This window comes from Trachypithecus francoisi, unplaced genomic scaffold, assembly GCF_009764315.1.
Source record: "Trachypithecus francoisi isolate TF-2019V2 unplaced genomic scaffold, Tfra_2.0 Lachesis_group15, whole genome shotgun sequence".
Lineage (NCBI taxonomy): Eukaryota > Metazoa > Chordata > Mammalia > Primates > Cercopithecidae > Trachypithecus > Trachypithecus francoisi.
Window position 1 is genome coordinate 63,926,726 of NW_022681460.1, and position 25,938 is coordinate 63,952,663.

General features: G+C 43.4%; 1 protein-coding gene across 1 annotated transcript in view; it reads right to left on the minus strand.

The window, feature by feature from the left end:
* Positions 1-25,938, minus strand: part of AKAP12 (A-kinase anchoring protein 12) — a 124,052-nt gene that overhangs the window by 54,628 nt on the left and 43,486 nt on the right. The window contains exon 2 of the mRNA XM_033235060.1: positions 1,660-1,816. Coding sequence (XP_033090951.1) covers positions 1,660-1,816 — 157 coding nt within the window. The remainder of the gene's footprint in view (positions 1-1,659; positions 1,817-25,938) is intronic.

Sequence of the window (25,938 nt, forward strand, 5' to 3'; positions counted from 1 at the left end):
GTGTGTCCCTGCCCCATCCCTCCCTCCTCTTATCCATCCTATAGATAAGCTAAGTCAGACAAGAAGCCTCCGGCACCCCCTTGGTGGCACAGTTCAGTGATCACACGTTGTTCACTACATACTTTCTAAACTCAATTCTGCTTTCAGGGCCCTGTTATCTGGCCCCGTTTCCCTTCTGGGCTTTCATTCTACACCCTTCAATAAAAACTGGGGCCAGGCTGTTCCAACACACCAGCCTCCGAACCTGCCCTGCACAGTCAGCGCGCAGCGGTTAAGTGGTTTTGGAATCTGCTGATCTGGATTTGCCTCTTGGGAACAATATTACCTACTTCATAGGGTTGCTGTATCTATTAAAGGTGGTAACACACAAAAGGCACCTCTCTGGGCCCTATAATAAAAGCACATAAAGTGTTGGCTGTTATTATTCTCCTCACGTTTGCTGGCATTCCTTGTTTAGACACATCTAAATCCAGCCTCCTCCCTCTGACCTCAAGTGACAGCTCCACCTGAACCCTGCAGTTCTCATCCCTTGCACAATTCATTTGGTAGTCACCAAGTTGCCTTGTCTTAACCTTACGGACTTGGCCATAGTAAGCTCACATGTTGCTGGTGCTTGACTTGACTCAAAAGTTAACGTGGGAAGGACAAAGCTTTGGACTTGGGAATTTGAGTTGGGTCCATTCCAATCATTTGGGTGAAAATTATTTGAAACTCTCACACTAGGTCATGCAAATACTCCGCCCGTGAGGCTGTGTATATTTCTAACTTTATATTGTGCCTGTGGTGCTATATACAGATAAGTATTCCCACCAACTTCAAAAGCAGCTCCCTGCTTGAAGCAGCTCTGTGGGGGCATCAAACAAGAAGAAAAACAGGTCCACATGTTTGAAGAATCTCATCTAAGTGAGGCGATGTTGAATCTCCTGTGAAAGGATTTTTCCCTTCATTTGTCTCTCTTATTCATGTTACATGAATCAATTTACCATATGCCGAATCATCATTTTACATATCTTGGATAGCGGTTACGGGTTATCCCTTTATTTATGATTAAATGAAACAATGAACTCAGAGTAGACAAAGGTCCTTCTTCAACATGCAGCCTTTCACTTTTCACAAAAGACTTACTGGTCCATATGCGCTCAATTCTGACCTTAAGATGTGGTTCCCCACTCCCCATATGGGTAAAAATCAGATCCCAATACTGTGTCCAAATGATCACTCTTCACTAACCATGCCTCGAGGATCTCTAGGCTCAAGAGCTATAAAACGTGCAGCACATCATAGTTTAAGCAAAGAGGGGTATGTGCAGAAAAAGTTGTGCAAGTATAGCAGGCTCCTCTCTAGAGAGAGAGATACTGTTAAAGCAACCATGACTTCTGTTTCCAACAAGAACTCACATATAACTCCAGACAAGTAGCTGGGACAGAGCAACAATAATTTAAAAAGCATCAAGTTCCAGATAAGAAAAAGGAAACATAACTTCAAGGTCTAAGTATAGGGGGTATCCAAATGGTCAGATAAGTACTTCCTTTTGTAACCAATTGATCGTTTCTGCTATTAACGTCAATCCACCACCAGGCAGTATGATAGAGTATTTTCTGCTGAGTTCAGTTTGTTGCAAGTGCTGTGTGCCTTCCAGTGCCTGGAGAGGCAGCTTACCATCTGTGACAATGACTTCTTCTTCCTCCTGGCCATTTAGGGCTCCTTGACCGTTCCGGGCTCCTTCCTGGTCATTCAGGTCACCCTCCTGGAGGCTGAGCTCGTCTTGCTCAGCTACGCCATTGATGGTGGACAGCTGACCATTCTTCTGTAGGAGCTATGGGAAAGACAAAGCCATAGAAACTTAATTTCGGTCCTCATGACCAAGTCAAGAAACAAGGCATTAACTTCCAGAATATAAAGCAGTCAAAGAAGAAATACAGAGAAAAGGAAGTTCAGAAACAATGAAGAGTTAAGTCTTACATTTGTCTGAAAGATCCAGCTACCTTACAAACAGACAGGGCCTTGACAGGGAAAGTGTGCCCAGGAGCCATTCATCCACTCCTTAATTCATTCATTGGAACACCAGACACATACACTCACCTTTCCAGACCTATTTCAGATACAAACATTAATAAATCAGATGTGTTTCCCAAAGCTTTGAGCTTACAAATTACTATGGAAGGCACACTTAAAAACCCCTTTTATACTTTAAAATAATAAATAATGTTTCCTTGTGATTAGATGTAAGTTAAACATAATTGACTGAACAAGTCAGAAGGCAGACTTTTAAACAAATAATTACTAAACTGCAGTTGTGGAAACTGTCATAAAGGAGGCATACATAGAACAAATAATAATAAACAGAGCCCTTTTTGTTAAAAAAAAAAAAAAAACCAAAAAACAAACCAGCCCTAACCGAGGCTGCGGTGTCCAGGACTTCTCTGAGGAAGTAATGGTAAAGCTGAGATCTCATTTCCACAGGCAAGGGCTGCGTGAGAAAAGGGTAAAGGGGGTGCAGAGAAGGGAGGCCCCTTGGTGCGAAGGCCAGTGCTCCCAGAGCCCAGCAAGCAAACAAGACACATATAACACGTGCATTTGGGTCATTGCTTTTTCCTTAAAAAGATTACTACAATGGGCCGGGCGCGGTGGCTCAAGCCTGTAATCCCAGCACTTTGGGAGGCCGAGATGGGCGGATCACGAGGTCAGGAGATCGAGTCCATCCTGGCTAATGTGGTGAAACCCCGTCTCTACTAAAAAATACAAAAAACTAGCCGGGCGATGTGGCGGGCGCCTGTAGTCCCAGCTACGTGGGAGGCTGAGGCAGGAGAATGGCGTGAACCCGGGAGGCGGAGCTTGCAGTGAGCTGAGATCCGGCCACTGCACTCCAGCCTGGGTGGCAGAGCGAGACTCCATCTCAAAAAAAAAAAAAAAAAAAAAATATTACTACAATGGTCATTTGCAATCCTCCCCACAGGATGCCCTATGCAATCGATGGCATCAGTTTCAAAATCAGCAGGCATGGCCAGGCGAGGTGGCTCACGTTTGTAATCCCAGCACTTTGGGAGGCTGAGGCGGGCAGATCACGAGATGAGGAGTTCAAGACCAGCCTGGCCAGCATAGTGAAACCCCGTCTCTACTAAAAATACAAAAAAATTAGCCAGGCATGGGGGTGCATGCCTGTAGTCCCAGCTACTCGGGAGGCTGAAGCAGGAGAATCACTTGAACCTCGAGGTGGATGTGGGAGGTGGAGGTTGCAGTGAGCAGAGATCGAGCCACAGCACACCAACCTGGGTGACAGAGCGAGAAAAACAAAAAACAAAAAACAAAAACAAAAACACCTCACAAAATCAGCATGCATGTAGGCATGCCCTTGGTCATATAATACTTTTTTTTTTTTTGAGATGGAGTCTCACTCTGTCACCCAGACTGAAGTGCAGTGGTGCAGTCTCGGTTCACTGCAACCTCCACCTCCCAGGTTCAAGTGATCCTCCTCCTGCCTCAGCCGCCCACATAGCTGGGATTAAAGGCGTGTGCCACCACGCCTGGCTAATTTTTGTATTTTCAGTAGAGACGTGGTTTCGCCATGTTGGCCAGGCCAGTCTCAGACTCCTGACCTCAAGTGATCCGCCCACCTCTGCCTCCCAAAGTGCTAGGATTACAGGCGTGAACCACCGGGCCCGGCCTGCTCTTGGCCATATTTTTAATCCTGAGAATATAGGTAAAAAAATTTTAAGCCAGTAGAAACAATGACCATTAGGAACCTAAATGTTTCAACATTGTAATATACAACAATGTTATATATACAGATATCTCATTTATCTTAAAACCGGTGTAGGCAACTGCTATTTCCATTTTATAATAATGACACTGGGACTCAAAGCAATTCTAGTGGGGTGGGGTTGTCTTGCCCCAGGTCACACAGCTCAGGAATGGGAGCCTCGTGGCCCGAAAACAGCTCTTGCCACCAACTATTTCCAGGGTTTTTCTGTTTAAGGCTCTCAACATAAAGATAGGTGCCATGTTTTGAAGCTCCTGTTACTACACACAACTATAAAATGACTTAAAGGGTATTCCAGGTCTGGAACAGGTCTGGAAAAAGTCTGGTACAGACCTGCATGCTACAAAGCAATCTCAGCTCCGCACTCGGTCTGACATCATTCGATCCTGCTTCCAGGCTAATGAATGACTCTGGCCACACCACTGACTTAAGACCCTGAACCCTGAAGGGACTGAGTTCAAGACACGCAATCCAGAAGCCGTGAGTTGTGCTAAATTGCTTTCACCTGGCTGTTCTTGGCTCCCAGCAAGGCTGTCCTTCAACTGCATGAGCTTCCTCCTGAAATAATACCACTGTAGCTTAATACTTACACTACAGATGGGATTGTTGGCTTCAAAATGCCCATGCTGAGTCCCTTTATTAAACAGAATACTCAGATTACATTTCCACTTAAAGTCTTCTCTTACCAAAATATGAAAGATGGGAATTTTAAATGAAACCTAAAGACAAAAGCAGGGGGTAGGGAATGGAGAAGGGGGTAGTGTGTCTCCACAAAGCCCATCAGCAAAAATGTCAGAGTATTTCTTTTTTTTTTTTGAGATGGATTTTCACTCTTGTCCCCCAGGTTGTGGTCCAATGGCATGATCTTGGCTCACTGCAACATCCGCCTTTTGGGTTTAAGCGATTCTTCTGCCTCAGCCTCCTGAGTAGCTGGGATTACAGGTGCCTGCCACCATGCCCAGCTAATTTTTGTATTTTTGTTTGTTTGTTTGAGACGGAGTCTTGCTCTGCCACCCAGGCTGGAGTGCAGTGGCTGGATCTCAGCTCACTGCAAGCTCCGCCTCCCGGGTTTACGCCATTCTCCTGCCTCAGCCTCCCGAGTAGCTGGGACTACAGGCGCCCACCTCGTCGCCCAGCTAGTTTTTTGTATTTTTAAGTAGAGACAGGGTTTCACCGCATTAGCCAGGATGGTCTCGATCTCCTGACCTCGTGATCCGCCCGCCTCGGCCTCCCAAAGTGCTGGGATTACAGGCTTGAGCCACCGCACCCGGCCCCAATTTTTGTATTTTTAGTAGAGACGAGATTTCACGATGTTGGCCAGGCTGGTCTCCAACTCCTGATCTCAGGTGATCCTCCTGCCTCAGCCTCCCAAAGTGCTGGGATTACAGGCATGAGCCACTGTGCCCAGTCAAATGTCAGACTATTTTAACTAAATATCATTGAGTATGTACACAGGACTTAGATTTGACTAATAACAGGAAGAAAAGTTGGGGGAGGAAAGCAGGAATCACATATTGTTGTGGACTACATGGTAACCCAGTGAATCTTAAACCTAAAAACCGTTGACATAAACAGTTTCATGATATGGCAAACTAAACAGGGAACATAAAAAAGCCATCTTAATACCTCAATTTCAAAGCAATAAACTTTGGTCAGTTGTGCCTCTTGTTTAGGAACCAGAACTCTGAAGTTCTATAGAGTTTAGGGTTCTACAAACTACCTAAAATTATTGAAAAAATTATTGTAATCCTTTGTGAATTGTCTAATCCAAGATATCTTTAGTTGGAGCCAAATTGAGTCTCTTTAAACATGAAGACTCTATAGCACACGGGCACAAATTTCTGTCTACTCTTTTAGAAATGTTACCGAGCCGGGCACTGCGATGCGTGCTGTAGTCCCAGCACTTGGGAGACTGAGGCAGGAGGACTGCTTGAGCCCACAAGTTTGAGGCCAGCTTGGACAACATAGAGAGACCCTCGTCTCCAAATAAAACCATAATTTAAAAAAGAAATATTACACTGGGCACAGTGGCTCATGCCTGTAATCCCAGCACTTTGGGAGGCCGAGGCGGGCAGATCATGAGGGCAGGAGATCGAGACCATTGTGGCTAACACGGTGAAACTCCGTCTCTACTGAAAATACAAAAAATTAGCCAGGTGTGGTGGTGTGTGCCTATAGTCCCAGCTACGCAGGAGGCTGAGGCAGGAGAATCGCTTGAACCTGGGAGGTGGAAGTTGCAGCAAGCTGAGATCATGCGCTCCAGCCTGGGCAACAGAGGGAGACTCTGTCTCCAAAAAAAATTTAAAAAAAAAGAGATGTTACACATGCATAGCAAAGTACATTAGATGATAACAAGAAGGACCCTTGAAAACGAGGTCAAATGCTAGACACCTTATATCCTAAGTATCATAATGAATGCATTACGAGATAGTAATTTTCAGTAACCACAGGGTAACTGTCCCTATTTGAGAAAGGCACTAGATACATTATTAACTTCGGTAGAAAAAAATTTATGACAGTGATGTTACTGAACCTGAGTTTTTGAGTCTATTTTACTGTGAATAGCTTGCATCCCGCCAGGGTACCCAAGCTTTGACCTGAAGGGTGATGTCTCAGGTGAGCTTTCAGAGCCCATGAGGCACCAACACTCCACACAAAATGGGACTTCATTCCTAGTCAGATTGTCACATTCAGACATGTCTACACTTTTGCAAACCCCACGTGTTGTTAAAGATGGATAATTCCCTTTATTTCACTCCAAATCAGAAGTGTTTTTGTTTTTTCTCCCATCCCCAAACCATCTAAATAATTCATACCATTGTTAAAAATTCAGGGACTTCTGAGAGTTATCAATAAGTTAAAGTCACCTCAAATCAGAGGATTTCAAACCCACATTCATTTAAGTCTTTTCCATGTTTTCTACGTGTATATATATAGGCAAAGCATTCACTTAAAAAGTAATAGGGGAGACGTGTTATTTTATGACCTGATGGTTTCATATGTTGTGGATACACTTCTTCATCAATAAACACGCATCTTGCTTCCCTTCAATCAGTCTCTCTTTTCCCTGTAACTCAAATGGCCACAGAATACAGGATTTACACACAGCTCTGCCCAGAGAGACCCTGAAAGATGCAGACACAACATAGTGGCACATGGGATGGGAGGTTGTGGAGCCAGATGGGATTCGGTGGAGCCAGATGGAATTCGAGGGCCACCCATTTCAAGGAGGAAAGTAACATTGGGACTTAACTGTTATCAAACAAGAAAGAAGGAGGAAATGTGTATTTCACTTTTTCTACTCCGAAGCTTCCTCGCATAGCTTTATCCATCCACCCTGAACTTAGTTTTATAAATAGTTATTTCTTTCGAGATGAGAACTAGACTTGAAAGACACGCTCCTTACACTTAAACATGGTAAGCACCAGAAAACCTATTTTCCCACTGGATTTGTGCTTCAAAAAGCACAAATGCCTCCTTTGAACAAATCAAAACCCTAAATGTTTTCAAGCTTATATCCTTTGAGTGGGTCAGCCAGAGTTTATTCCCATGAAGTATTACCACATGACAACTAAACAAGCTGTTAAAAAAAAAAAAAAGACCCTAAAAACCTCAAATGTTTCCAGCAACAGTGTTTTCCTCTCATTTCTGTAAGAACAACAACCAAGAATGTCCAAGTGGTAGCCAAGGCACCACAGAAAAACTAAGAGACTTCTCCATCCACTTCCTTCTCCACAGGATTCCACAACTTTCTGGGGCCCTCCTTTGCAGAGTAAGAAACAAGAGTACCAGGCTCTTTAATGAAGTTGTAAAATGATGAGCCTTTGACAGCTGTCAGGATGCCGGAGGCAGAGGATGTAAGCCAACTAAAGCAGCTCTTTTCACTGCAGAAGTGATACTCCTGGATCTACATGCTCATTGGATGACCGGGTGCAAGTGGCCCAGCACTCCCGCAGTTCACACGTAGACGAGGCTGCAACAGGGCAATTCGTTCCACCCAGGGCAGTACGACCGAGAAGCAAACCTGTAAGTGACCTTCATGGGAAGGAACCAGAAGCCAACATAACCAGGACACACCCACACATGATCAGAAATGAAGATGATCTGGAAGGAATTTTAAATCCCATGACAAACTTGTAAAGAAACCTCTTCACTGTGTTTTATCCTTCATTCTAATAGAAAGTGTTTTGAAAGTAAATCTTTAAAAATGTCAAACAGAAAAAAATGAAAACCAGAGTATAAATCAGTAAACAATATCCCTGGAAGGCAATTTGGAAATAGTGATAGAATTTTAAATATGCAAACCCGTTAGCTACACCATGCCATTCTAATAGATATGGCATTACATATTTATGATGTGCAACACATAATAACTTATAATAGGGTTGGCCATGGTGCCTTATGCTAATAATTCCAGCACTTTGAGTGTCTGAGGCAGGAGAATCGCTTTAGGCCAGGAGTTTGAGACCAGCCTGGGCAACAAAGAGAAACCTAGTCTCTACAAAGAAAAAATAAAAAAGTACTAAATACTTTATAATAGCAAAAAGTACAAAAACAAACAAACAAAAAAACACTTAAATGTCTATCAGTAGAGGAGAGTAGTTAAATTATGAGACGTCCATGCAATAGACAGCATCAAAAGCTATGCAGATCAATTTAGACACACTCATGGGTGAAGATGTCCCCAGTTTAAGGGGGACAAGAAGCAAGTTGCTGAGAATATTTGATTATTTTATGTGTCTAAAACCAAACCAAACAAAAATAAACCACTCACAAAGAGGGAGAGGAAGAGGAAAAAGGAGAGAGAAAAGGAGTCAATGTTTGTATAAGCAGTTTTTAAAAGTCTGGAATGATATGTACCAAATCTTTAATAATGGCTACCTCTATGGCACTGTTACTGTTTGGTTTTGTCCTTTTAGAGGGAGATTGGGAGAACAGACGTGGTTTCCTTTTTACTCACTTTATCATTGTAAAAGTGAAAACACATTGAACCCTAAAACTCATAGCTTCTTAGGCTTGAAGTATGTTAATAACCTGACTTGCCAGGGTTCATAAATCTCTTAAGATCATCTAAGCCAACAGGTCACACTGCTGGAGCTTTAACTCCTCTGTTTATATCATCGCCAAATGTAAATAGCATATTAACGTCCTCAGCTAAGCCATTCACCAAAAACATTGACCAGGACAGAGCCAAGCATATCACAGTTCTACAGCAGACCACTCCAGGCTCCTGACAGAGAACACATCTGTCCTATGCATTATGTACCCATTTCACAAGGGTGTTTCATATACATTTGCTTCCACCTTAAGGAAGTTACTTTCAAGACCTTGAGCACATTTCTTGCCTACCTCATATCTTCCCCGTTCTCTGTAAAATGGAGTTAATAATTCATTTTTAGGCTGGTCCGATGATAGTGGGTTATCAGAAATTAACATCAGTGTTACTAAAGTTGGTATACAACCCCACACTGCTAAACTTGACTGGCTTTTAAAATAGAGGAAAAAAAAAAAGAATTCATTTTTCTTTGTTTTTTTTTTTTTTTTTGAGACAGAGTCTTACTCTGTCACCCAGGCTGGAGTGCAGTGGTGTGATCTCAGCTCACAGCAACCTCCGCCTCCTGGGTTCAAGTGATTCTCCCGCCTCAGCCTCCTGAGTAATTGGGATTACAGGCAAGTGCCATCACACCCGGCTAATTTTTTTCTATTTTTAGTAGAAATGGGGTTTCACCATGTTGGTCAGGTTGGTCTCGAACTCCTGACCTTAAGTGATCCACCCGCTTTGGCTTCCCAAAGTGTTGGGATTACAGGCGTGAGTCACCTCCCCCGGCCAAGAATTCATTTTTATATACCTCAAAGAATATTTGAAACATCACCAGGCACATATTAAGTTCTTAATAAGTCAACTATTAACATAAATTTTAGCTGTCTTTGTTATACTATTTGTTAACAATAATTGTGGTCTTGGGAATTACTTGTTCCGTGCCTCTGTTCCTCTCTAAAATGAAAGCTCTGGGAGTTGTTACCTGTGTTCTTCCTGCTCTGCACTCAACAATAACACCTGGCAAATGGCAAAGGCATCTAATCTTTCTGATTTTCTAGGTCTGGGCAGGACAAAGCGGGTAAAGGTGGTTTATATAAAGGTCTAAATGGAGGAGGGCCGTCTGTGATTTTTTCTTTTCTTTTCTTTTTAAACTATAGAAGGCATGGGGGAAACAGAAGACAGCACAGCACGTACAAGGTCTTGGTTAGAGTCCAAAAGCTCCTCTCAGCTATGGAACTTTACCTCTGAGCTCATTTTCCCAGTTACAAACTGAGACTAATACTATCTCTGTTTTTGGATTGTGTGAAATTCAAATGAAATCATATTGGGGGAAATTCTCTTTCTAAATAGAAAAGCACTCAGCAGCCATTTTATGAGACTTGGTCCATTTGATCAAATCAAGGTCGATGTGCTATCCCAGTACTTTCCAGCCCTTATCTCACACTATGGTCACCTTTTATAAATGGTCCTTGTGTTTCTGTTAAGGAGGGTTTCAAAGGAGGCAGCATTTGGGTTGAGTCTGAGATGTGAAATGACAAGAGAATCCAACAAGATTAGACACAGCTTGGTAGAAGCAACACATCTCACTATACACACACACACACATATCCCAGGACATACATTCATACGGGGCTGCACATTAAGACACGGGGTATGGCTATAGGTAACATGGCCATGGCTTTGAAATCACAGACTTGCTCACAGGAAGAGAAAAGAAGACACAGTAGCCTATTTTTTTTTTTTTTTTGGAGACAAAGTCGCACTCTGTCTCCCAGACGGGAGGACTATGGCACAGTCTTGGCTCACTGCAACCTCCACCTCCTGGTTTCAAGTGATTCTCCTGCCTCAGCCCCCTGAGTAGCTGGGATTACAGGTGCACGCCACCACACCTGGCTAATTTTTCTATTTTTAGTAGAGATGGTTTCACCATGTTGGTCAGGCTGGTCTTGAACTCCTGACCTTGTGATCCACCCGCCTCGGCCTCCCAAAGTGCTGGGATTACAGGTGTGAGCCACTGTGCCCGGTCCATAGTAGCTTTTTTTTTCCTGCGGTTCCTGGTTGGTTCAAATCCTCAGGTTGCTAGGGCAAGTGATCCTGCCCCCACAACACACACACACACACACACACACACACACACAGCTGTGTGGTGTGTATCAGTGAGTCCACCCATCAGTGTAACTCAAAGAGCTATCATTAAGACTGATGATTTATTTCATACAAGTCAATGGCTATAGCTCCAATTGGTGTACTCACTCTAAAATTAAATACTTCAAACAGCAATCCAGACTAGCAAAAAACAAAAAAAAAACAAACAAAAAAACCTTTTATTTTAACCTAGGCATACAATGTATTTTCCAATGTATATTTAAATTTCCAGAAGTAGGCTGAAAATAAGATGGAGGCTAAATGCAGAAATGGATTATTCCATTGGTGATCCAGATCTATGAGAACTTCAGATGAACAATAGCCCTAATTTTTGTGAGAGAACCGGATCGAATTCTTTAGTCTCTCCATTCCTTCCCCGACACAGTCATGCCTTCCAAAAAGTTCAGCCTGAAGATGCTGCATCTCAGTTCTCTGAGACGCAGAAATAAATCTTATTAAAACCTCAGTGTTAAAGCTATTTTAAAGAGGTTTTCTTTCAGAGTGTAAAACATTACTGTTAATTCTGTAGAGAATGGCAAGAAAATGATTGTTACTTTATTTTATTTTATTTATTTATTTTTGAGATGGAGTCTCTCTCTGTCTCTCAGACTGGAGTGCAGTAGCATGATTTCGGCTCGCTGCAACTTCCACCTCCCAGGTTCAAGCGATTCTCCTGCCTCGCCCTCCTGAATAACTGGGATTACAGGTGTGTGCCACCACACCTGGCTAATTTTTGTATTTTTAGTAGAGATGCAGTTTTGCCACACTGGCCAGGCTGGTCTTAAACTCCTGACCTCAGGTGATCCGCCCACCTCAGCCTCCTAAAGTGTTGGGTTTTCAGGCGTGAGCCACAGCACCTGGCCGATGTGATTTTTAATTAGCTCAGTATATATAATAAGCACTGCTAAGGCAATCAGGAATATACGTTTATATTCCATGAATTTAAAAAAAGATTTAAGGCAATCTGCAAAAGAAAAATAGGAGGAGGCCTTTTAACTAGCAAGGTTTTTAAAAGAGAAAATGAACTGCTTATCGGGTTTCAGAGGTATTATCAAAGCATGGCCAACCACATGAAACTGAGAAGAATATGCATCCCGGGAAGGGCGTGATTGCGGCGATCTCTAAAAATAAGAAGCCCTTATCTCTGAGAAATTGACCTCCAGAGCTCTCTTCCTGCTGCCAGTTTTCCTCAGGGAAGAGGCAGCGGGTCTTCTTGAGGGTGGCAGCAGGTCCCAGGTCTTAACCTACAGATGCCATGAAGCCTCTGATCTTTAAATAAAGCCACTGATGGTTTTAAATTTCATGATATTTCTTTCCACCCTGTATATTCAGCAAAACAAAACCAACCACCCAAAAAAATCCCCTTACTGCTTGGTGACATCACTGTAAGCTCGACTGAGTTCATTTGAAGGACTCAGAAAAGGGGGTGAACATCTCCTCACCATCACCCACAGTCCCTGTGGCCCCTTCCCTCCAGCTCCAGAGGACGAAAACAACAGGGCCCAGCTGTCCGAACCCCACGTGTCCTACCGCATTTTATCCTGCAGGTCTTCATTCCAAGATAGGGTTTGAGCCTACACTACATCATCCCACCAACTGCTGAGTAAGAGCTATTCACCCGACAGCAACATCTATCCACTTTCAATACCTGATTGGCTTAGACCAGCTTTGTCACGCTGTCACATTCGTTGAACTAATTTAATTTAATCCTAGTGCAAAAGTTCTAATTTTCAGAAAGCCAATATTAATTTTATTTTGTGTTTGAAATGCAGTGCTTACTATTTAAGGAAGGCGGCTGGAACGGTTTCTGCACAGCACAAGGACTTGTGGGCCCGTGAGTGCTGCTTGGTGAGGGGTATAAATACCAGATAGAGAGTTTCTCGCCACTGTCTACAAATCCCAAATTTTCATGTTTCTTCTCATTTTCAGTAAAATTCATGAAAATTAGTTAACCATAATTTCAGGAGAAATAACCCAAACTCATCTTTGGACATGAGAAAGAATGATCGCTAAGAGAGATCCACTAAAATCATCAGCTTGCTTTTAGCATGCAAAATTAATTCCATTGAACATTAATATTCAAATTGTTGGATGTCTTAGAAAATAATGTATCTCACGTTGCTTATGGAAACTCCAAAGGACTGTCCACTACAGGTGAACTCATTTTATTAGGAATGTTGTCTACAGATTAGGCCTCTAAATTCTTGAAGTTCGGTGTTTATCAAACTGGTATCCGAGAGCATGAGCATACTGGGTGTATCGACACCAGCATATCAGGCATTATCTCAGAAGTGTTCTGTGCTCCAGGTTAGCCTGGGAAACTCTGAGGTAGACAGAGTTAAGCAGATTTACTTAGAATTTTATTTTATTTTATTAATTTTTTTTTTTTTTTTTTGAGACGGAGTCTCGCTCTGTCGCCCGGGCTGGAGTGCAGTGGCCGGATCTCAGCTCACTGCAAGCTCCGCCTCCCGGGTTTACGCCATTCTCCTGCCTCAGCCTCCCGAGTAGCTGGGACTACAGGCGCCTGCCACCACGCCTGGCTAGTTTTTTGTATTTTTTAGTAGAGACGGGGTTTCACTGTGTTAGCCAGGATGGTCTCGATCTCCTGACCTTGTGATCCGCCCGTCTTGGCCTCCCAAAGTGCTGGGATTACAGGCTTGAGCCACCGCGACCGGCCTACTTAGAATTTTAAAACTCCTTAATGTGCATTCTGAATCTCTAAGGAGAAAATCACTGCATTTTCTAAAAATGAGTTCCTCATGGAACCCTCTCCGAGTCACATCTACTAACATCCCCCATAACTAAAGACACTATGGATGCATGCAGTTATGTTTCAACACACAACACTTCAGTCAAGTATTCCTCCACTTTATAAAATGTTATAGTTGTTTTTAAAAGTATTAAAACTCCCAAGTTCTCTGGGAAAGTATGCAAAAGAAAACAAAGCACTCTAAATCTGGTTAGGTGGGAGATCAACCATGCTGATTTCAGGCAAAGGGAATTTATAAGATCTCTGCTGGAGATGGGGGCAATAAAAAGCACCACCTACCAATGACAGTAATTCACTGCATGAAGATGGCCTGCCAGAATTCCATTCTGTGAAATGCCTACCTTGTAATGTTGGCAAACCCCACAGCATTTGGGTCTTAGGACAGAGAGAAGCTCATTAAATCCAACTGGAAGAAAAACCTGTGAATCCTAGACCAAGTCTCTGACACAACCAGTATCTTCCTCTGTGGACACTGTGGACGGTAATTACAGGACACGGGGCATCCCTGGTGCCCCCCCCCCGCCCCCAACACCAAGAAATGTGTACCTCCCCTGAGGCGGTGGTGATAACATTCCTGGTTAAGAACCACTACTCACAGCCTCATAGAACCAGAAAAGAACTTTAGGGCAAGCACGGTGGCTCACACCTGTAATCCCAGCACTTTGGGAGGCCGAGGTGGGTGGATCACAAAGTCAAGAGATTGAGACCATCCTGGCCAACATGGTGAAACCTCGTCTCTACTAAAAATACAAAAATTAGCTGGGCGTGGTGGCACTGGCCTATAGTCCCAGTTACTGGGGAGGCTGAAGCAGGAGAATCGCTTGAACCTGGGAGGTGGAGGTTGCAGTGAGTTGAGATTGCGCCGTGCTCCAGCCTGGTGACAGAGCAAGACTTCATATCAAAAACAAAAACAAAAACAACAAAAAAAAGAAGAACAACTCCAAGGCTGAACCTGAAGAATTGTATTCTTTTTTTCCCCTAAGGTACCTTAAACCAAGAAAATGCATCTCTACTTAATTATGCTGGATCCATGATACAATCGAACACAGACCTTAGGCATGTGAGCCACGGTTGCACTGGGTGTCCACGCAGGGAAGAAGACTATGTAATCCAGCAATTCCAAGGATTCTTGTGTTAAGGGCAGGGAATAAACCTGATACCATGTTACTTACTCTCCCCTTAAGCTTCAAAGGAATACTGGAGTTCTGGGTTTAACAAAAAAGCACCTGACTTCTCCTGATTAGTTATTTGACTTTGGGTCCCAGATCACGTCAAGTTACACAGCACAGAATACAGAACCCTAGAGCTAGAGCTTTATATTCCAGTGTCATGACCTGCATCGTGAATGTCTAAGACAAGTTCCTCACCACCCACTGCTCTGAGCTGTTGCATCTACCAGCTGTCCCAGGCAAATTAATTACCATCTTGACTTCTTGGACCTCCACAGATTCTAATTGCAAAACAAGCAAAATGTTATTGTGAATAGTTAGAATAATAAAAATAAATCACTTCAAAACACATTTCTGACAATTCTGGCAATTCTCACGACTAGTTTTTTCTGGGACCCCGCACCAGCAAATTCATTTCAGGTTTTATCTATAGCATAAGTGGAAGTCAAGATCTCAGTTCTCACTTAATTCCTACACACCACTTCATACTCAAGTAATTACTCTCACGTTAAGTGGCTGCTTCTCTCAAAGGAATCCTCATTTGGTAGTAAAATAATTACATCACATCCTTGCTTAGAAATCTGATAATACCAAATGTTTTGAAATCCACTGTGTACCACAGAAAGGCTAAATAGTTTTTGAGTCCAAGAGATAAACAATTTTGACAGAGGAGGAAACCAGTGTTATCCCAAGTAAAGTCTCGATTTTAAAGTTCAAAAATTTTAGAGGCTAATATTACTTCTTCTAATCATAGGTGTGTCCCTAAGACAGGAGTCCTGAAATTCCGCGACATAGGCAATCAGACATGAAAAATATGTAGTGCCTAAACACTGCACAACTGTCACCTGCTTATGGGGAAAAAGGCAGAGATGGGCAACAGGAAGACACAAGACAGTCTCATAAAAAGCCCTTCTCCCATCCTGAGAAGGGATGTTTGTTTGGTTTGTGTTAGGCAGCCCTAGGCAGCACACATCAGCGCAAGCATCTCACAGGCTCTTCACCATGCTGACAGCTGCAATACGGGAGGTGGAGACAGAAGTTTACTCCAAACTTTGCCAAAACAGGCAACATATTACCACTCAATGAGGAGGATAATTGAGACCCCTGTCGAAGTGAAATACAGTCAGCCTTCCATATCTGCAGTTCCTCATCCTGTAAATATTATCTTTTCAATCCTTGGTTGATTGAATCTGAGGATAGGGAACCCTTGGGTCCAGAGGGCAAACTGTGGGACTTGTGAGCATCCTTGTATTTTGGTACCAACATGGGTGGGTGGGTCCTGGAACCAATTCCTCTAAGATACTGAAGGACAACTGTATTACACACTGTCTGCAAATTTGTGGCTATACTGCCTTTGAAACAGATTGCTTAAACTGATTGCTGATTTTTAACTAAAAACCCAGTTAGAATGTATTGCCCATCCCATTGCAACTTCAATTCTAAATCCATGCTCCATTCGACTGAAAGAGAAAAAGAACAAGCAAAATTGCTTGTCTCCTTTTCAGTAGAAGGTACTTGATTTGCAAAGATGACCTAAGATAATGTGATTTACCCAAGAATCAACAGTTATTATCCCATTATGTTCAACTCCAAATATTTGTAGCACAATCACCAAAATGTATGACACAGAATGAAAAAGCAGCAAATTTTGAATCCACAAACAACTGTCTTGTGTTTGCTAAAGAGCATCTCTGGGAATCAGCAGATGGAGCTGAATTCTAAACTGCTTTTCAATGGAAATGTCTCTGCCTCACAGGCTCCTTTCTGAAGCCTGCTAGGCAGAGGGCTCCACTGCCAGAACCTCTGCTGGCCGCGGCATTCAAGATAGAAGGCACCGCACATGGAAAGAAGGGAAAGAGGCCACAAGTCAGCTGGCTGGGGGTGAGCTATGTTAAGCCATCCCAAGGGACTTTGAGAAATGCCTCCTTATATGTGAAAAAAACTCAAGAAAGTTTCCTATATACTGTGGCATCCATCAGTTACTTAATAAAGTCATTAAACATTTATCTCTGATAATGGACTTGCAGATGCCATTGTGGAGAATCCATTTAGGGTCTGTGGATGCTTAATAGCAAAATTAAAATGATAAATTGAAATGGGTTTCTCTGACGTGTGTGCTTAGCTCCGTGCGCCACAGCATACAAGCAGCCTCCTGCATACCAAAGTAAGTGACGCGAATCCAGCCCTGCCGATGCTTGAGCACAGCCAGTGTTTATCAGTCAGCTCCGAGGAAAACAAGGACTTCGCCTAGGCCCACTGATTCCTAAGGGGCAGGCAACGGCAAGACCCCTTGTTAGCTGGTAATGATCCTACCAGGCTTCTCCGGATCCAGCATAGCCCAGGACAGAGCACAATTTGCAAGCCCACCCATGAGAGGAAATCTCAGCTGAGCCACTCATTAGCTGTGAGACATGTGGGCAAACTTCTCATCCTCTGAGCCTATAGAAGGAGGGGTAATACTTTTTTGGGGCTGTTGTTGTGGTTATATCCTAACCCAATTAAGTCAGAATCTCTGGGAAAGGGACCCGTGTATTTATTAGTAGTTTCTAAGGCTCTCCCAGGTAATTCCAATGGGCAGCCGCTGTCTCAAAGGCATGATACTGACCAAGGGAACCTGACAGGTGGTGAAGGGGACATTGGATGAGGCGATCTGCAGCAACTGGAGACCAGCTCTCAAAAGGAAAGCAAATCAGAAAGCAGCTCCGTTTACGTGCAGAGAGGGGGAGTTTCTATGCAGTTATGGTTACAGGGAGAAGCCAGAAGGACTAACTTCTGAGGAAGAGGAGGGGATTTGGTAGGGGAGAGGGCAAGAGGTTAAAAACAAGAATCAGGGCTGGGCGAGGTGGCTCACACCTGTAATCCCAGCACTTTGGAGGCCGAGATGGGTGGATCACCTGAGGTTGGGAGTTGGAGACCAGCCTGAACAACATGGAGAAACCCCATCTCTATTAAAAATACAAAATTAGCTGGGAGTGGTGGTGCATTCCTGTAATCCCAGCTACTCGGGAGGCTGAGGCAGGAGAATCGCTTAAACCTGGGAGGCAGAGGTTGCAGTAAGCTGAGACCACACCATTGCACTCCAGCCTGGGCAATACGAGTGAAACTCCATCTCAAAAAAAAAATAAAATAAAATAAAGAATCTGGTGAAGGCTGGGAGCCATCAGTGAGGGGATGGGAGAGGAAGCTGGCCTGTGAGAGGTGAAAGGTCTTCGACGAGTCCTAACTGAACTCCAGGGCCTCGCTGCCAGGGGTCAATCTCCTTGGCTTCAGATTTTTTGGGGAGCAACCAATGGCATGGATGTCTAAGTGGAGAAAGATTGTAGTTGGGTGAGGGATGTGCTAGGAGAATGAGATGACAGTGAGTGGTTCTTCTCCGTTCTGTCTGGCTCAGTCACCTGGGCCTGGGCCCGTCATGATGTCCAACTAATGCACCTGTGGAGCCTTCCACCCACCCTCCCTGTAGGGTGTGCAGCGAAGATGTTGGCCTTTCCAGACACTGCCCAGTCTTCCTATCCTCCAAAATGGCCCCTGATCAAGCTACCTGAATTCAGTGGAGAAGGAACTCAACAATACTGGTCCCTATAAGCATTAACAGGTGCCAGAATAATGCTTCCCATAAAGAAATGATGACTATTCTAAGAACACATTTGTGTTCGTCCACACAATTCTCCAGTCTCAAAAGGACGCTTCCAAACCATCTTGTTCAGATGCCTCTTCCCATCAGATGTTTGACCTTCTAAACACGAAAGTGTATCAAAACAAAACAAAAGCAAAACACCAGCCATAACCATGCTAGTCATCATGTTACCCAAGGAGGAAAGAATTACAATCCAAGTTCCATAACGGAAGGATCTGCAAGTTAAACATCTCTCAGCCTTTGCTTTGAATGAGCTAAGAGCCAAGCTAAAACCTCACAAGGGAAAGTGACATCTGCAAAAGCCCACCACCCTTCCTTGACAAAATTAAGCTGGTGACAGGGTCTCTATTCAAAAGCCCTGTGCTTCCTTTCTCTTACGGGCCAGCATAGAATGTATTGATCAAGACATTCTAAGAAAGACAAATAATAGCTCTAGTTTCTTTTCTTTCTTATTTCCTGGTTTCACAAAATTACTCTATAGAACAGTTATGTTGCATACCTTGCAATCTTCTTATCAAGACCTTACTCTACTGAGAAAAAAAGGGAGAGCGTTTCTTAAGAAGTGACTACATATGAGAGGCAAAGCCCTATGGAAACCGCATCAACCACAAGATGGATTTTTGGCTTTTTGCTTTTTTGTTTGGCTGGTTGGTGTTTGCTACCAAATCTATTTTCTCATACTTCTCCTTCTGAGACATGCAGGCTGGTTAAAATATTCACTACTACATAACCCAATGCTCTCAAAATCAGTGCCTAATTAAAAATACATTCACCGTCTAGCCAAGTATGGTGAATTTGCAGAGGACCTTGAAGCTGCAGAACCACCTCTCTCAACATTAGGGGTGGAGAATATCAGTTTGAATCTCCCCATCTGCATTCAAGGGCTGGCTAGTGTTGGTTCTGTTGGAGAAGGGCAGTGACTGTGAACTTGACATTCATCTCTCACAGCATGTTTTCAGCAATTCTGGTGATTTGGGATTTGTTGCAAATTTTAAAATGAAAAGAAAAACCTATGTCCTGCAATGTCTACTAAAAACAAAAATCCTCCAGAAAAAAAATACAAGCCTCAGGAGAAAGCACTTGCAGCATGTACTGACTATGGCTTGAATAAGTGATCTTACACAAGTGCGTTTTCCATTCTAACAGGAATCCATTAACCTCATGTATAAATCACAAGTTATAGCTGTCAAAATAGCTTTTAGAGCTGCCAGCTGTTACAGAGCGCATCTAGCGATGCCATTAATCCTTTAATTTTTAGCTTCATCAGTAATACAGTGGAACACAGACCAGGACTTGTTCCCCATACAAGCACACTTGAAAAATGTGGTCCTGATTTAAGAGGCAGAAGACAATAATTTGGGAGAAATTCTCTCTGTTCTCCAAAAGCATGAGTTTTGACTTCTGAATGAGGGTAGGGGGGAGTGGGAAGAGTGAGAGGCAGTTCAGATGTACCCCAAATATCCCACAAAATATGAATTAAATACTTCAGAGGCTCTGTGTAATCCTTCGTTATAACTCTGTCAACTTTATTTTAGCACCTATTGTTTGGAAAGCCCATTTAAACAATGTGCTTGTGACTCCTTTTTCTTTCTCTCTCTTTCTCTCTCTCTCTCTCCCATTTAAACAAAGTGCTTGTGACTCCTTTTTCTTTCTCTCTCTCTCTCCCTCCCTCCCTCTCTCTCTCTTTCTGTTTTTTTTTTTTGACGATGTCTTGCTCTGTCCCCCAAGCTGGAGTGCAGTGGCGCGATCTCAGCTAACTGTAGCCTCTGCCTCCTGGGTTCAACCTGCCTCAGCCTACTGAGTAGCTGAAATTACATGTGCCCGTCACCATGCCTGGTTAATTTTTTTGTATTTTTCATAGAGTTGGGGTTTTACCATGTTGTCCAGGCTGGTTTCAAACTACTGACCTCAAGTGATCCACCCACCTCGGCTTTCCAAAGTGCTGAGATTACAGATGTGAGCCACTGAGCCCAGCCATAATTTTTTTTTCATACATACTTTAAGTTCTGGGATACATGTCCAGAACGTGCAGGTTTGTTACATAGGTATACACGTGCCATGGTGGTTTGCTGCACCCATTAACCCGTCACCTATATTAGGTATTTCTCCTAGTGCTATCCCTCCCCTACCTGCCCCCACCCCCCAACAGGCTCCAGTGTGTGATGTTCCCCTTCCTGTGTCCATGTGTTCTCATTGTTCAACTCCTACTTATGAGTGAGAACATGCGGTGTTTGGTTTTCTGTTCCTGTGTTAGTTTGCTGAGAATGATGGTTTCCAGGTTCATCTACCTCCCTGCAAAGGACATGAACTCATCCTTTTTTATGGCTGCATAGTATTCCATGGTGTGTATGTGCCACATTTTCTTTATCCAGTCTATCATTGATGGGCATGTGGGTTGGTTCCAAGTCTTTGCTATTGTGAATAGTGCTGCAATAAACATACGTGTGCATGTGTCTTTATAGTAGAATGATTTATAATCCTCTGGGTAGATACCCAGTAATGGGATTGCTGGGTCAAATGGTATTTCTGGTTCTAGATCCTTGAGGAATCGCCACACTGTCTTCCACAATGGTTGAACTAATTTACACTCCCACCAACAGTGTAAAAACGTTCCTTATAATTCTTTAAAATATTAATAAGTAAACATGGCCGGGCCTGATGGCTCATGCCTGTAATCCTAGCACTTTCCAAGGCAGGCAGATCACTTGAGTCCAGGAGTTAGAGACTAGCCTGAGCAACGTGGTGAAATCCCATCTCTACAAAAAATGCAAAAATTGGCTGGGCATGCTGACTCGTGTCTGTGGTCCCAGCTACTCAGGAGGCTGAGGTGGGAAGATCACCTGAGCCCAAGGAGGTTGAGGCTGCAGTGAGCCATGATTGTGCCACTGTACTCCAGCCTGGGAAACAGAGCAACACCCCATCTCAAAAAAAAAATGAAATAAAAAAAAAAGAAAATATACTTACTCCCATTGCTGCCACCCAACAACTGTGGGACCTTGGTCAAGTCAACAGCAGTAGCTTTGGTTCTCACCTGATTGTTTTGTTTTGTAAAATACTTGAACTCTCTGGAGCTCTGAGCTCTAACCTTCTCTGACTCAGATCACATTTGGGACTCAGTCAAGAGGGGCAAGTTATGCTGCTTTGACACCTGGAGAGACAGAGTACAAAGTGGCTTGTTTAGTCCACACATGCTTAAATAAATAATAATGGATAATGGACGCCTTAATGGAAAGAATTTGTTCCTTAACCACTTGGTTCAAGATCCGCAAGCAAACTAAATGATTTCAAGAAGTATAGACTATAACTGCTAGTGAGACAGTCTCCAATATTCACATCTGCGGGACTAGAAAGGGAGAGTTTCTTTGTTTTGTTTTCTGTTTCCTAAGAATGCAAGCCAACGCCCCATCCAGCCAGGGGTGGCGCTTCCTCATGAGGTCGTGTGGGCTTCTGGGAAATGCCCCCTCCCTGCTGTTACTGATCTTGAACCTTGACAGCAAGCAAAGTAGAACATATTTGTATAGCAAGAGCACAGAGATGGAGCAGACAGGTGCCAGTCTTCCTGCCAGCTTTATTTGAAACGCAAACAAAACGCTTTCAGCCTGATGCTATTCCTAAGCAAGTTTGCTTCTGCAGGAAAAAGGGCTTTCCCTAAACACGTGTACTATCAATGACAATGACTCACTTTCAAAATTGCTGTTGCCTTAATCTTTTAAAAAAATTATCACCTCCAGAGCCCAGTGCGGTGGCTCATGGCTGTAACCCCAGCACTTTGGGAGGCCAAAGGGGGTGGATCACCTGAGGCCAGGAGTTCGAGACCAGCCTGGCCAACGTGGTGAAACCTCATCTCTACTGAAAATAAAAAAAAATTACCCGGACGTGGTAGTGCCCCTGTAATCTCAGCTACTCGGGAGGCTGAGGCAGGAGAATCGCTTGAACTCAGGCGGCGGAGGTTGCAGAAAGCTGAGATTGCGTCATTGCACTCCAGCCTGAGTGATAAGAGCAAAACTCTGTCTCAAAAAAAAAAAAAAATTATCAGCTCCAGAAGATAATCATGTGATAAATGCAGATGATCAATAAAGCCTTTGCACTTTTTGAACCCAATACTGACTTACAGGAAATGATGTGCTTTACATTCAGAGCATACACAGATTATCTTAGAAACTGGAAAATATACTTATTTCTTCATCAACCTGTACAAATGACTTCTTTTCCCCTCTACAACTCACCAAAATGATAGACTGTAATACTTCAAAATTTTTTTTGTTTTTGTTTACATCATCTTCCCCCCTTTTTTGCATGAAATTGATTTTTTTTAACCTAAGACATTACAACCAGAGAAGTTACTGCTAAAAAGAACTTTGCTATAACACTCATTTGTCTCAAACTTTCTGGTTATTGTTCTTAAAAAAAATCCTTTTTTCATCTTTTCCATAAACTCTCCATTGAGAATTATAGGCTCTTTGGTAATCAGTAGATTGAAACACACACACACACACACACACACACACACACACACACACACAGTGAAATGCAGCTCTCTGATGTGTACTTCCTAGCAAGGAAAAAATAGTCCAATAGCAAACTCAATAATGTGAATCACTGCCAAGACACGAAAACATTATTTGGTATCCATTCCGAGGACAATGGGAAAAATAGTTCTGAGAGTGAAAAGTTTTTATATCAATTAGGTTATGTCCTCTAAAACTGTTTCCAGTTATTGCTTCTGGGGACTGAGGGGACAATATATTTGCTTTGATATGTAAGTTTTTACAAAGGAGCATTAGTCTTACGTGGTCTCAATACACTCCCCACTCTGTCGTTCATAAATCATGTTCCTCACATTAACTACGCCTAAAATAAAGTGCCTGAATCTTGCAGTCCAGACCACCACATGCTCATAGTGCATCTTGCATTTCATCCTCTTTGTTGACCTCCAAGTTCACTCTCCAAAGCCTCTGAACATTCATCGTTTTGGAAAAGCCTCGGTTCCACCCTGGGTCCCCATGCATTATTCAACATTTGATTAATCCCTGTGATGGGTTCCTATGTCATCTGGATGTGTCAAGTCAAAAGGAAGTGTCACACATCGAAGACAGAGTACTAAGACACATAGTACTAACAGGGAGGGGTCCCCTTCAGTTCTGTCGATAAGAGAAAGTGTACAAGAAAAAGTTGAGTTTTGAGCTGGGTCTGGATAGGCAAAAATACCAATGGCAGCAGAGAGAAATAAGACACCGACATGTGTCCGTTCTTTATTTTTTTTTTTGGTTTTGTTTGAGACAGGGTCTTGTTCTGTTGCCCAGACTGGAGTGCAGTAGCTCGGTTATGGCTCACTGCAGCTTTGACCTCTCAGGCTCAAGCAATCCTCCAGCCTCAGCCCCCCAAGTAGCTGGAACTACAGGTGCATACTGCCACACCCCATTAATTTTTTTGTATTTTTTGTAGAGACAGGGTTTCACCATGTTGCCCAGGCTGGTCTCAAACTCCTGGGCTCAAGCGATCCTCCCACCTCAGCTTCCCAAAGTGCCAGGATTACAGGTGTGAGCCACCGCACCCAGCCATGTGTTCTTATTTATCTCATGTCAGGCAATGGCAAAGAGTGCAATGTGGGAGTGATGCCGAGAGATCTGGTAACGGCACGTCTCAACGTGCAGGTTTCAAAGATCACTGCATACGTGGTGAATGATGTACAACGCTGATATGTGCGGACAGAAGTCAGAATGTCATTACCTCTTGGGGAGCAATAACCAGAAGGAGATGCAAGGGAGGCTTCTGTGGCGCTGGTGAGGTTCTCCAACCTGACCTGGGAGAGGGTTACTCGTGCATTCACCTTGTAAGAACTCCCCAAGGTATACGCTTAAGACTTGCTCGCTTTATCAGATATAAATTGACCACAGACAAACCCTAAAAATCCCCAAACCACCAATCTGCAGACAGAAGGAGCTGAAGGAGACCGAGTTGGAGGCAGGAAGGCTGCTGCTGTGTCCATGCAGGGGAGAGATGAAGCCAGGGAAGGCCCTGTGGACAGAATGGGTCGATGTGAAATGTCTTTGGAGATGAGGCCAATGGGACTTGCCAATGGAAAAAGAATGACTCCTGTATTTGAAACTTGGTTATGTCAGTGACAGCTTCTGAGCTCTCAGAAAAACACCTGACATTGCTTTTAACAGTGGGCTTTCTGTCTTTATACTGAATTCTGTCTCTGTCTCTCCCTCTCTTAGGCATTCTCTGATCAGAATGCCTAGCCTTGAGAAGAGGCCCTACCTGTAAGGTTCCTTCACCTCTAGGGGCTTGCTTCCTCTTTGGTACGATGGGGATTTACAAGTGTCTATCACAAGTGTACAAAGTGCGTAGGACAGCACCTGACACAGTAAGCACCCAGTCAGTGTCAACCATTAATATTATGGAAAACGGATCACTGCTTTTGTTACCCTGTCCCTCCATTTTCTAGGTCAACAGTGAGGCCATGTCTTTGCTTGATAATACTCTTTTTCAGGCAAAAAATTAGCATCCTAGTTGGAAAAGCCTAGAAACTTGGAGATCATCTTGGGATTTTCTGCATTTTGGTCATCCTCATGCTCCCTCAAATCCTATCATTTCTTTTGTGTTCAATGCTGCCTGTATGCATTGCTTGATTTCTGCCCTAGTTCAAGCTTTAGCATTTCATGGTTGATTTAATGCAATATCCTAAGAGCTGATCTCCCTGCCTTTGAGTGCCTCTTGTTTAGTTCTGCGTTAACGCTCAATCTGTCATGCTGGTCTCCTTTAGTTCCTAAAGTGTGCCTCCTCACCGTCATTAAATGGAGCCCAGCCTCCTTATACAAGGGTCTCCACTTTTCTAAAATCTCCTGCTGCCCTCTTTCATAAAGGCTCAGTCCTGGGCTGAGAAGTAAGAAAGAAATCCTAAATGTTTTTCAACAGTCATCTAAATTTTTTCATAACATGAGTGCAGGCTATACTGTGGAAAATTAGCAAGATCTAAGCCAAGTTAAAAACTAAATGAAGATGAAGATAGCAACTTTCTTACAAATCTAGCACTTTACACATAATACACTTTATGTAATTAATGATTTCAAGTTTGACCGGCCCGAACCTTGACAGTGATCAGGAATTAATAACCTGATAGGTAGACAGCAGGGAAAACATTATTCAATCAATAGACAAGAGAAATCAGTGAATAAGCAACTGCTTCGAAGAATCCCTGTGAGCGGTAATACCAACAGACCCAGGCAGAGCCCCTCACTTCGGGGAGACCCATTCTGGCCCTCCTCTGGCTACATCCTTCCCCCGCGGCAACCAAAAGGGCAAATCTTCCTGAAATTAACATCCCACCTGTCCTGGGGGTCCAAGATTTGGAATTCTCAGAACCTATGCAAGTCTCTTCCCTGGGCACCTCTAGACCAAAGGGCTACAGGG